Source organism: Rhinolophus hipposideros (assembly GCF_964194185.1).
Source record: "Rhinolophus hipposideros genome assembly, chromosome: 2".
Classification (NCBI taxonomy): Eukaryota; Metazoa; Chordata; class Mammalia; order Chiroptera; family Rhinolophidae; genus Rhinolophus; species Rhinolophus hipposideros.
Window position 1 is genome coordinate 367,392 of NC_138048.1, and position 13,044 is coordinate 380,435.

Sequence of the window (13,044 nt, forward strand, 5' to 3'; positions counted from 1 at the left end):
AGAATGTATAGCCCTTGGCTTTGGGGTAGCCAAGGCTGCATGAACAGAAGACAGGCTCAACCCAGTCTCCCCAGAGCCAGGCTATTTCCCAAGGGACACACATGACCAGAGGGTGTGTGTGTATGTGTGTGTGTGTGGGTATGTGTGTGTGTAGCAGTCAATGGTACTAAGACAGCACAGGCTCTAGCACCGAACAATAGGGTTTCCTCAAGAAAGGGGTGTGGGAGCAGAAAGGAGCAAGGAGACGGGGTGGAAGAAAGAGGAGCATGAGGGAGAGGTAAAGACTAAGAGCCTTCTCAACAAACTGCAATGTATGGAATCTATTTGGATCTTAATTCAAGCAAATTGTTTGACAAATGAAAAGGTATGACAATCAGGGAATTCTGAACACTGACTAGATAGTGAGAAATTATTACCAATTTTTTAAAATGTGATAATGGTACTATGACTTTTTAAAAAATAGTCTTATCCTTTAGAAATATACGTTGAAACAGTTATGAGTGCAATCCAGAGCTGGCGATGTTGACAGAAACAGGACCGACCATGAGCTAATAACTGTGGAAGCTGGCCGATGGGAGCACAGAAGTTCACTATACTAAACTTTTGTATACGTTTCAAATTTTGCATAACAAAAAGTTTAGAGACTAAACACCCAACAGCAGCTCAGGAGGTACTTGGCACTATGCAAGCATATAGACTCCAGAGCCAGAAGTCCTTGGCTCTAATCCTGGCTCTGCCACTAAGGAGACATAGGACACTGACAAGTCACTGAACCTCTCTGAGCCCCTATTTCTTCTAAAAAGTGAAAAGTAGCATCCGCCTAAGAGGTGATGGCGTGTACGCCCTCTGCTGTCCCTGGTGGGTATGTGGGCTGGCGATCACCACTGAGACGCCAGTGAGGCCGGGAGCTGTACCTTGGAGCCGCTGAGCAGGTAGTGCTTCTTGTCCGCACTTAACACGGCCCTGGCCTGGATGGAGGCAGCGTCACTCCCACTGCGGGGACAGGGACAGGGACAGGCAGGTGAGGGCAGCGAAGCTCGGAATCAAGAAGCAGCATCTGGAGGGCCCCAATACGGAGGTCTTCACTTTAACACAGGACTTGGCAAACTTTTAAGATAAAGGGCCAGACTACATTCAGCTTAACAGGCGACAGGACGTCTGTCCCGATTCCTCAGTTCTGCCACGGGAGCATGAAGGCAGCCAGTTTGTAAACAGACAGACATGTTCCAGTAACACTGTCTTTACAAAAACAGGTGGCAGGCTGGACTTGGTCGACCCCTGCTTTATCACATCAGATAAAAAAAATGGCAGTGAATACTTGGGCTTAAGTTTAAACACGGAAACACGTTTGCGGAAAACAGGCTGATCTAAGGTCCTATGAGGATGAGTTCAGAGCACCCGATTGTCACATGGGGGTAAGCAAAATGGAGTGCGGTCCAAGTAACACACTCACCATCAGAAGTGCTGGGTCCTATGCCAGCCTTATTATGTCTTAGCTGTGTGACCTTGATCTGATCACACAACCTCATTGAACCCCAGTTTCTAATCTGTAAAATGGAGACAGTACCAGCTGCCCCACATATTCTAAGAGTGGCTTTGAGGTCTGAAAGCGTATCATGTGTCAGTGTGTTGTAAACCATAAAACAATCATTTAATAGGTGCTGTCAGGTATGTTATCTCATTTATAAATCTCACTGGGACAGAGACTAAAAAAAAGTAAAGATAAGAGAACTGGCAGGAAAAGTTGTTGAGGTGACTCCTGGAAGATTTCGGGAGGGGAAGAAGTCAGAATCATTATCCATTCAGGCAATCCACGACCCTCCTCCCAGTGCACGCTAGAAGGTACATTCCATGACCCCTCCCATCAAGGGGCAGACCTGGCTGGCTCGGTCAGGCAGAAGGCGGCAATGTGCTCTCCAGATGCCAGTTTGGGTAGGTACTTGGCCTTCTGCTCCTCAGTGCCGGCCAAGATGAGCCCCTAAACAAGACATGCACAGGCTGATTTTAGCTGTAGGGAGAAGAGTGTGAAATGTGTTTGCAGTACATGGCTTCTTCTAAAGGAAATACTTGCTTCATGCAAAAGTAAACACCCTGGCTCACAGTTGGCAGACTTCGGTAAAAATGGGGTCTGCTGGAGAGTATGGGAAGCCAGACTACTAGGGAGTCCGGGGTTTCAGACTCAGGGATTTCCATCGCAGTCCTGTTTCCTGGCTAGGTGGCCTTGGGTAAGGAATATGCCCTCTCAGCCTCCATCGCCTTCCCCATCTACACACTGAGGGGGAGGTTTGCATGACAAAACGCGAAGATGTGGGAATACTAGTGCCACATAAAGGTGCACAGTCAATGTCAGAACTGTCAGTGCCAAGTGGGTCAGTCCACTGTTTCCACTGGCTGCTCTTGGGGTGGGGGTCCCATGCCCACTGCTCACTCAGTTCCCTTTTGTTTCTACTTTGAGCAGAAACAAGCCAAGTAAGTGGACTACTGCTATGACCTGTGTGCCCCTGGACCTACTCTAAAATGCTCCAAGCCCCGTGGGGTGAGGAAGACACGTGCACCAACAGCATGGAGGGCGCGCTCTGGCCCGAGTGAGCGAGAAGAGCTCAGGGGTGGGGCTCACTTGCAGCCCACAGGCAGGCAGGATCCACAGAGGCAGCAGCGTCAGAACTGGGCCTCCACAGGATGGGTCAGAGGTGACGGGGACAGGAGGAGACCCAAAGGGGAGGAGTGGTGAGGTCTAGGGAGGCTGCTTGTGTGGGGGCTGAGCACACACGGCACGTTGTGCGTGAGGCTCCGCAGAACCAGGCTGCGGGGCCAGCAGCAGCCTTCCTCTAAGACCCTGAGGCAGCAAGCCCGATTCACTTCCTGAAGGTCTTCTGGCATCACGGGCTGGCTCCAGAAGACCTTCAGGAAGCGTTCCATACTTGACCTTGAGGCCGATAGCCTGGTGTGCTGCCAGGGTCACAGCAATTGACCCGTCCAGGCTGACGATTTCCCCTAGCCGCGCATACATGGTGTTGGAGAGGCCCAGGCCACCTGAAGAAGAAACAGACCAGCTTTACTTAAGGGCCAGCCACAAATTCCTCCCATTAAAGACAAATACTTTATTGGTCTCTTCTGACTGTAAACGTACTCCCAGATCACCATTAGAGAAAAATCACCACACAGAAATCTGCAAAGAAAACAGTACCCATACACATTACTAAAAGCATTTTTGTGTATATCCTTTCAGACTTTTTATAGGCATATGAGCATATATAGATATGTTTTTAACATAAAAATATAATCTATAATACAAAAATATAAAAATACCTAACCCTATATTAAATTACTGAGTGTTGTGAATACCTCTGTCACAGACATAGACCTTCATAAACGAAACATGTCCAGCATCCCATCCGCAGTGCCTAGTGGACCCTAGGACACCGATTCTGGGCTCACTCTTTGCTGCGGGGGGGCTGTCCTGTGCACTGTAGGATGTTTAGCAACGTCCTGGGCCTCCATCCACTAGAATCCAGAAATTCCACCTCCCCCAGAGTTTTGACAACCAAAAATGTCTCTAGACATTGTCAAATGTCTCCCTGGGGGACAAAAATCACCCTGGTTGGAAATCACTGTTCTGGAATAAAAAAAAACCCAAAATTAAAGACACAAAAACTCCACTGAACTTATGTATTTTGCATTTCATCTTCAACTTCCACAGGTGGCTAGCTGGTGGCCTTATGTGCATCTTACAAACGATAAAATGAGGCCTCAGGTCATGCAGCCAACATGTAGCAGCGCTGGGCCCTGAACTCAGGCTATGTGCTGTCGCAGGCCCAGGAGACAGCACTCTCACACAAAATGAAGGGCCAGGTCCTAAAGGGATAGCAGTGGTCCTGCCTGGAGTGGAGTCCCATGGGCTCAGGGGGGGACCCCGGGAAGGCAGGCTTCTGCAGTACAACCACAACCCCTCCCCACTTCTGCTTCAATCAAAACACTTTTACTTATTTCATAGACTGAGGCAGTCAGTTTTGTTTGTTAAAAAAGTAAATTCTGATGTTTCTCCCCCAAGGAAGTTATCATTAAAATCATGGGGACAGCAATCACATGGGGAGGGGTGTTAGGCACGTGGAGACTGCAGGTGGAGGAGGAGCTGGGGGGCAGGAAGGAGCCACACATCAGCCTGGTTGGCCGCAAGAACCCAGAAGGAAATCCTGTTGGTGGAAAGGCCTCCGTTTCCCTGAACGTGGGTTTCCAATCAGTGTTTAGAATGCTCCACACTGGGAACATTTCCCCAAAACTTCTTGGGCATGAGCACAAAGTTGCTGCTGCCTTAATTTCCCAAGGAAGGATTAAAAAAGAAAGAAAAGCCCCAAATGTGATCATTATCATCTAATGAAAGAAAAGAGCATTTCGCAAATGAAAACCACAATGAAATATCACCTCACCCCAGTCAGAATGGCTATCATCAACAAGACAAATAGTAACAAGTGTTGGAAAGGCTGTGGAGAAAAAGGAACTCTCATACACTGTTGGTGGGAATGCAGACTGGTGCAGCCGCTATGGAAGGCTGTGTGGAGGTTCCTCAAGAAATTACTAATAGAATTACCATATGACCCAGCAATCCCTCTCTTGGGTATCTACCCAAAGAATTTGAAAGCATTTCTCTATAGAGACACGTGTACTCCAATGTTCATTGCAGCTTTGTTTACGGTGGCCAAGACATGGAAACAACCAAAATGTCCTTCGATAGATGACTGGATAAAGAAGTTGTGGTATATATACACAATGGAATACTATTCGGCGTTAAGGAAAGATGATATAGGAGCATTTGTGACAACATGGATGGATCTTGAGAGTATAATGCTAAGTGAAATAAGTCAGACAGAAAAAGCAGAGAACCCTATGATTTCACTGATATGTGGTATATAAACCAAAAACAACAAAAGAACGAGACAAACAAATGAGAAACAAAAACTCATAGACACAGACAGTAATTTAGTGGTTACCAGAGGGTAAGGGGGTGGGGGGTGGGTGATGAGGGTAAGGGGGATCAAATATATGGTGATGGAAGGAGAACTGACTCTGGGTGGTGAGCACACAATGGGATTTATAGATGATATAATACAGAATTGTACACCTGAAATCTATGTAAATTTACTAACAATTGTCACCCCAATAAATCTAATTAAAAATAAAAAATAAAAAAAAAAGAAAGAAAGAAAAGAGCATTTTTGTACCAAGAAGTGGGACATAAAAATAAGGGATAGAGAGTAATATCATACCAACATAGGCGCACACATGAGTACACACACACACAAACACACACACACACAATACATGCTAGCATTCAAGACATACAGAAGTAAAAAGATGATGTGTCCCGATTTTACACAGAAATTGTTTGAGGGAAAAATTAAGTACCTTTCATCAATCAAGAAGTGATTTTAAAATGATATGGAAGGGGAAACACATACTACTACTAACTTGGCTATGACTGGCAGCTTTCTCAAGCTATTTCTGTTTTTTTCCAAGCACTTGATTTTTCAGATGCCGACAGACCAACTACCACTCTCCAGCTCTACCCCACCTGCTTTCTATCCTAATCTTTGACGTAGCTCATGTGCTATGGCAGACAGTTCTCCTGCTGCCTGTGACTTGTAACACTAAGTCTCAGATGTCTGGGAAGAGTTCAATCTCTCCCAGCCTCACTCAAAGGCTGCAGATTTGTGTTAAGAAGAAGGATGTGACCAGCCCGGTGGCTCAGGTGGTTGGAGCCCCGTGCTCCTAACACCGAGCTGGCGGGTTCGATTCCCACGTGGGCCAGTGAGCTGCGCCCTCTACAGCTAAGATTGTGAACAACAGTTCTCCCTGGAGAGGGGCTGCCATGAGTGGCTGGCAGTCAGCGTGAGTGGCCGGCAGGAATCACGCGTGGCCGGCAGCCGGCAAGGGCTGCTTTGAGTGGCCAACCAACGACCGGTGACCAACTGCCTCAGCCAGGGGAGCACAAGGCTCATAACACCAGCATGGGCCAGGGAGCTGTGTCCTACACCACTAGACTAAGAAACAACAGCTTGAACTGGAGTGGGTGCGGGAGGCAAACGAAAGGGGAGAAAAATAATAAAAGCAGGATGTGTAGCTTCTCCCCACAGTGGTCTGTGCTGTATGTCCACAACTAGGGGTGGCAACATCACTGATGATTTTGTCTTCTGCAGAAATGGGGTAATTTTTTAAATACATTTGGAAATATGGGAGGTGTTTCACATGATGACAAGATACACCATTAAACAATTTAAAACAAAGTAATAAACATACATATAAACTAAGATTTCACCGGATTAAAATATGCCTCAGAATCAAGGAAATTAGGCATTACACTAGTTTCTCCTAAATTTTCACTATTCTCAGACTGCACCAGCTCTAGACTGGGTACAAGAGGGAACTTATTCTACAGACATTGAGGGCCCCCCAACTTGAGGCTGTTAGGGCAGGGGATGGGATAGGGCAGCCCTAACTTTAGTGTCTAGAAGTGAACTGGGCAGAAAAACAGAACATCAAGACAAACTCCTGCTTCTGTGACTTGCTGTGCAAAATCTAATTTACAATCTGGCTGGGAAAATGCCCAAAATATTAAAAATCTCCAAATGACCAGCTCACAGCCATGAAATATGCCCAGCCCTTAAAGCACCACCAACACCTCTCTCCCATGAACTCCTGCCCAACAGCCGGTGAAAGCTGACCGCAGCCTCCCCCAGCAAAGTCTTGGGGGGCTCAGAGAGATAGGTGCAGGGTCAAGGCTGAGAACCTAGAGCCACGGCTTTATGTCAAAGGGGCCTGAGAGTAAAAATAGTGTGTGCTGTCTTTTGGAAACATTTTCTATTCAGTACTCTCCCCCCACACACTGCTTGCCTGTCCCTTTAATCCCACAGAACTGAGATAACCACCTCCAGATAAGGCAAAAGAAAAACAAGCTGCAGTGATTAGCCAAATATAATAGGAGAATTACACAGGGATCCTGAGCAGAAAGGCAAGGTCTCTGACGTGGGGGCTAAAAACATCACTATAACACTCCAAGAATTAACGTGCACGGTCCAAAGGACACAGGGCCAAGCTCGAGGTTGCTGAGGGTCAAATCCCCCACTTAGATACACACAGCTTGTGCCCTGCAGCCATATGCCTTCTTCCTTTGTACCTAGTTCAGAAGCCAAACCCAGGAGACCCTGCACACGTGGCTCTAGGGGCAATTCCTGTGCCCACCAGACCAAAGGGCTGTGCAGGTAGATGACACTGCAATCAGCTATTTCAGCTGTGACAACGCTCCCCTCCGCCACCCACAGAGACCTAGCGAGCAGATACCCTGAAGTGGTCCTTTATCCATTTTAGAGGAAGAAAGTGAAGAACTCAGCAGCTCTTTTTGCCTACAGGCCTCTTAGCCAGTCCATACGTACTCACCAGCTGGCCACTCACATTGAGCCCACAATAGATATTTTTATTAATTCCAGTGGTTCTACAGCTTGTTCTTGGACATATGCACTTAAAGGCCACCTTTTCTGAACAGAACCCTTTTGTGGACAAATACAGAGCACTTTCCTAAGAGCCAACCAGTGAGGGAGTGGTTTCCTTTACTTACCATATTCTTCTGGGACTTGCATCCCAAAAAGCCCCAGGCTCTTCAGTTTCTCTAATGTTTCCTTTGGGATTTTTCTCTCCTGGTCAATTTTTCGAGAGTCCACTACCAAGAAAAAAAATCTTGATTAAATAAAATATAAGTTATGTTTATATAAATACAAGTAAACAGAACAATTTTTGTATAGTATAAATCCCAGTGTCCAAACTTTAAAACTGGAAATTGTATAGTCATGGTTATTCATCAGGTGTTCAATTTTACCTCATTAGCCCTAAAAGAATCGTATTTCAAAAAAATTACCAATACAGGTTGTGTTGTTTCTTGATCTGGGTGCTATCCACATGGGTGTATTCACTGTGAAAAACAGCAGTAAAATACGAAATCGAACAGTAAAGTTTGTGAACTCATCCTAGAAAAAGTGCTACATACCTCACTGCTGAATATCATTATGGTCACCTTCAAAGGACTCCCCTTGGGAAGCTACGCACCGACGCCAGCGCCTAGTCCACCCTTCAAAGCAATTTTGGAACTCTTTTTCTGGAATGGCCATCAGAGCTGTCGTTATATTACCCTTGATGTCTTGAATGTCATCAAAATATCTGCCTTTATCTTCGGGTAAAGAAGGAAGTCATTGGGGGCCAGATCAGGTGCGTAGAGAGGCTGTTCCAATAATTATTTGTTTACTGGTTAAAAATTCCCTCACAGACAGTGCCCTGTGAGCTGGTGCATTGTCGTGATGCAAGAGCCATGAATTGTCGGCGAAAAGTTCAGATGATCTAACTTTTTCACGCAGCCTTTGCAGCTTTTCCAAATAGTAAGCTCGGTTAACTGTTTGTCCAGTTGGTACAAATTCATAATGAATAATCACTCTGATATCAAAAAAAGGTTAACAACATCATTGCAACAAGTTTGCAAGCTTAATTGCCAGACCTCGAATAAAGAGAACAACTATATACATAAAAAAAATGTTCAACATCATTTCCCATTAGGGAAACGCAAATTAAAATTACAGTGAGCTATCACTCCACAGCTATCAGCATGGGTAGAAAATAGACAAACAAAAAACAATAACACCAAATCTTGGCAAAAAGACACACAAACTAGATAAACTACACATTGTTGGTGGGACTATAAAGCAGTACAATCACTTTGAAAATAATTTGGTATTTTCTTAAAAAACTAAACACACAAGTACCTTAGGACCCAACAATTGTAATACTGAGCATTTATCCCAGAGAAATGAAAACACGTCCACACAAAAACTTGTACACAGATGTACACAGCAGTTTTATTCATGGAAGTCCCCAAAGTGAAAACAACCCAGATATACTTCAACATTAGAATAGTCAACAAACTGTGGTAATCCACAGGTAATCCATGGAATGCTACTGAAAAATAAAAGAGAATAAACCATTGATACATATGGCAACTTGTAGGAGAATTATGCTGAGTGAAAAAAGGCAATCCCAAAAGTGTACATACTATGTGGATCCATTAATACAAAATTCTTGAAATAAAAATGAAGCACAGGTTAGTAGTTGCCAGAGGTTGGGGGAGGGGAGGGGCAAGAAGGCTGGATGTAAAAGGACAGCATGAAGGGGCCTTGGGATGCAGCCTCTCTGCACCTGGTTGTGGCGGCTGTGACATTAATCTACACAGGATAAAACTGGGGAAGTACACACACACACATCAGTACATGCTACAACTGGTGACATCTGAAGAAGGTGGGATTGATATCAATTTCCTGGTTGTGATGCTGCAAAAGGCATACTATAAAGTTATGCCCTGGGGGAAACTGGGGGAAGGATACAATTGATCTCTGAGTTGTTTCTTACAACTACGTGTGAATCTACAATTATCTCAACATAAAGGTTTTCAAACAAACAAATGTTATCATATTACACATATATTAAATTTAATGGAAATAACCCCGAGGTTTCTAAGAAATCCCCAATGAAACACCCACATTTGCTGAAAGTCCAACTAAATTGATTTTCAACAAAAACTATGACAGAATGTGTGACATTTTTTCCCTCTTGTTTACACATCCTAAATGTCCTTTAGTAAATGTGAATTTTACTAAAGAAATGAACAAAATGCATATTCTAAAGAAAAATTCCATAAATAGAAACAGATACTGAAAAAAGTGGAATTCCACACACTGTAAAAATAATTTTTAAACAATCAATTGTATATCTATACACTAGCAACAATGAGAAACTGAAATTTAAAAAACACAATTTAAAGCAATATCAAAAAATTTAAATACTTATAGATGTTTTATAAACCATCAAAAATGTTAAGTATAATTTGATAAATCATCAAAAAACTTGACAAAAATTGACAACTACACACAAAATGCTGTTGAGAAATCAAATAAGAACCAAATAAATGGAGAGATATACCATAATCATGGATCAGAAGATTCAATATTGTCTTAATCTTAATTCTCCATTAAACTAATTTATAGACTTCTTACAATCCCAACCATTACACAAATAGGTCTTTCTGTTGAATTTGAAAAGCTGATGCTAAAATTTATAAGGAAAAGCAACGGACCTAGAGAAGCCAAAACAACTTTAGAAAACAACAACTATCTGGATTCAAGCCTTATTACAAAGGTCAGTAGAAGACAATGTAATATTTGCATAAAGATCGACAAACAGATCAACAGAACAAAGGATTGAGAAATAAACCCACACATCAATGGTCAAATGATTTCTTTCCAATTTTTAATATCGTGCTAAATATACATAACATAAAATCTACTATCTTAACTTTTTTTAAGTATATACCATATTTCCCCGAAAATAAGACATAACTGGACAATCAGTTATGGACAATTTGTTCCAAATTGGATTAACTGGACAATTTGTTCCAAAAGACGCATTAGAGCTGACTGTCCGGCTAAGTCTTATTTTCGGGGAAACATCGTAATTCACTGGTATTAAGTACATTCATATTATTGTGCAACCATTCACCACTATCCATCTCCAGAGCTTTTTTCATCTTCCCAAAATGAAACTCTATACTGCCCATTAAACAACAGATTCTCATTTCCACCTTCCCCTAGTCCCTGGAAACCACCATCCTACTTTCTGTCTTTATGAATTTGACTACTCTAAGTAACTCATGTAAGTGAAATCACGGTAATTTATCTTTTTGTGATTGGCTTATTTCACTTAGTCCTCACGGTTCATTCAAGGGGTCAGAACTTTCTTCCTTTCAAAGGTTAATATTCCATTCTTTATATATACTATCTTACATTTACCTATTTAACCTGACAACCAATCTGTGTCTTTGAATCTAAAGTAAGTCTCCTATAGAATTAGATCATGTTTTTTTGTTTTTAATCCATTCTGACAACCTGTCTTTTGATTGGACAGTTTAATCCATTTACTTTTAAAATAGTTACTAATGAGAAACTTACTTCTGTTATTTTGCTATTTGTTTTCTATATGCTTTATAACTTTTTTGTCCTTCATTTCTTGCATTCCTGTCTTCTTCTGTGTTTATTGATTTTTTTGCAGTGAAACGTTTAAATTCCTTTCTCATTTCCCTTTGTGTATATTCTTCAGCTATTTTTTATGATTACTACGAGGAGTATGTTAACATGCTAAAGTTATATACTGTAATTTGAGTTTATACCAGCTTAACTTCAATAACATACTACAATTCTGTTCCTTTAATGGCTCCATCCTTATCCCTTTCTCTTATTGACGTCACAAAATTACATCTTTACAACATTGTATCCAAACACAGATAATTATTTTACATGCATTATCCTCTTAACAGAAAATAAAATGTGGAGTTACAAATCAAAGTTATAATGATACTAGCTTTTAGACTAACATTTTAAATGTATCAGTCTCTTAAATCATGCAGAAAATAAAAAGTAGTTTTTGGGGACATTCAGGACATCAAGGGTAATACAACAACAGCTCTGATGGCCATTCCAGAAAAAGTATTCCGAAATTGCTTTGAAGGGTGGACTATGTGCTGGCGTTGGAGCATAGCTTCCCAAGGGGAGTACTTCAGATGTGACCATAGTGATATTCAGCAATGAGATATGTAGCACTTTTTTTAGAATGAGTTTGTGAACCTGTCAGACCTCGTATAAGTGATACCATACAGTTTCTTTCTTTCTCTGACTTATCTCATTTAACATAAGGTCCTCAAGGTCCCTCTATAGTGTTACAAACAGCAGAAATTCCTTCTTTCTTGTGTCTTAATAATATTCCACTGTGTGTGTGTATTTGTGTGTGTGTGTGTGCACATATTTTCCATTCATCTGTTGGAAAGGCACTTTCTGTTAACAGGCACTTAGGTTATTTCCATGTCTTGGCTATTATGAATAATGCTGCAATAAACATGAATGCTGCAATAAACATATCTCTTCAATATCCTATTTTCATTTCCTTTGGGTATATAGGCTGTAGTGGATCTTACAGTAGTTCTATTTTTAATATTTTGAGAAATCCATTTTCCATAGTGGCTGCATCAATTTACATTCCCACCAACAGTGTATGAGGGTTCTCTTTTCTCATCACTTGTTATGTTTTATCTTCTTGATGATAATATGCATTCTAACAGAGTCAGGTAATATTTCACTTTGGTTTTAATTTGCATTTCCCTGATGATTCATGATGCTAAGCATCTTTTCACTGTTCCTGTTAGCCATTTGGATATTTTCTTTGGAAAAATGTCTATTTAGTTCCTCTATTTTTTAATCATTTGTTGTTGTTGTTGTTATTGAGTTGTATGAGTTCTTTGTATGTTTTGGATATTAACCCCTTATCTGACATTTGGTTTGCAAATATTTTCTCCCATTCTATAAGTTGCCATTTCATTTTGCCAATTGTTTCTTTGCTGTGAAGAAGCATTTGGTTTCATGTACTCCCATATATTGGTTTTGTTTTTGTTGTTTTGTGATTTTGGTCGTGTTGCTTTTTGTTGTTGCTGTTTTTAACTGTTGTGGGCTAAGTCTGTGCCGAGGATCAGCCAAAGGTATAAATTTAAATTCTCAGGCCTTCTCTGAGCTTGCAACTTTCCCTGAGCATGCATGACAACTTTCTAATTCCCCCCATATATGTGGTTGCTTTTGAATGTCCTTGTCTTCAATCTGGTTCACAAAATAGAGAAAAGAAAAATGAAGATGGCCGGGGGGGCGGGGGGGGGCAGTCTCTTAAATCCCCTGGAAGTCATTTCAGCCAGAGGGGGATGGGTGAATGCAGAGTAGGGACAATGCAGAGTAGGTGCAAAGACAGTGGCCTCTGCCTCTTTGCACCTCTGTTATCAGAAGCAGCAATCAAAACACAGGTCCCTAATATTTTATGGGCAGAGTCCTTTTGTCTAATCTGGCTCCCACAAGCTATGTGCAAGCTGCTCCAAAAATAAATTCACAGCTGGCTGCTTTGGGGCTGAGGCAAGGAATGAGT

General features: G+C 42.1%; 1 protein-coding gene across 4 annotated transcripts in view; it reads right to left on the bottom strand.

The window, feature by feature from the left end:
• The window catches only part of ACAD9 (acyl-CoA dehydrogenase family member 9), a 37,346-nt gene that overhangs the window by 18,389 nt on the left and 5,913 nt on the right, over positions 1 to 13,044 (bottom strand). For all 4 annotated transcript variants that reach the window (XM_081066424.1, XM_081066423.1, XM_081066426.1 and 1 more), the window contains 4 exons: positions 7,610 to 7,711; positions 2,927 to 3,033; positions 1,878 to 1,978; positions 915 to 993 (listed from right to left, as the gene is read on the bottom strand). In XM_081066424.1, coding sequence (XP_080922550.1) covers positions 915 to 993; positions 1,878 to 1,978; positions 2,927 to 3,033; positions 7,610 to 7,711 — 389 coding nt within the window. The remainder of the gene's footprint in view (positions 1 to 914; positions 994 to 1,877; positions 1,979 to 2,926; positions 3,034 to 7,609; positions 7,712 to 13,044) is intronic.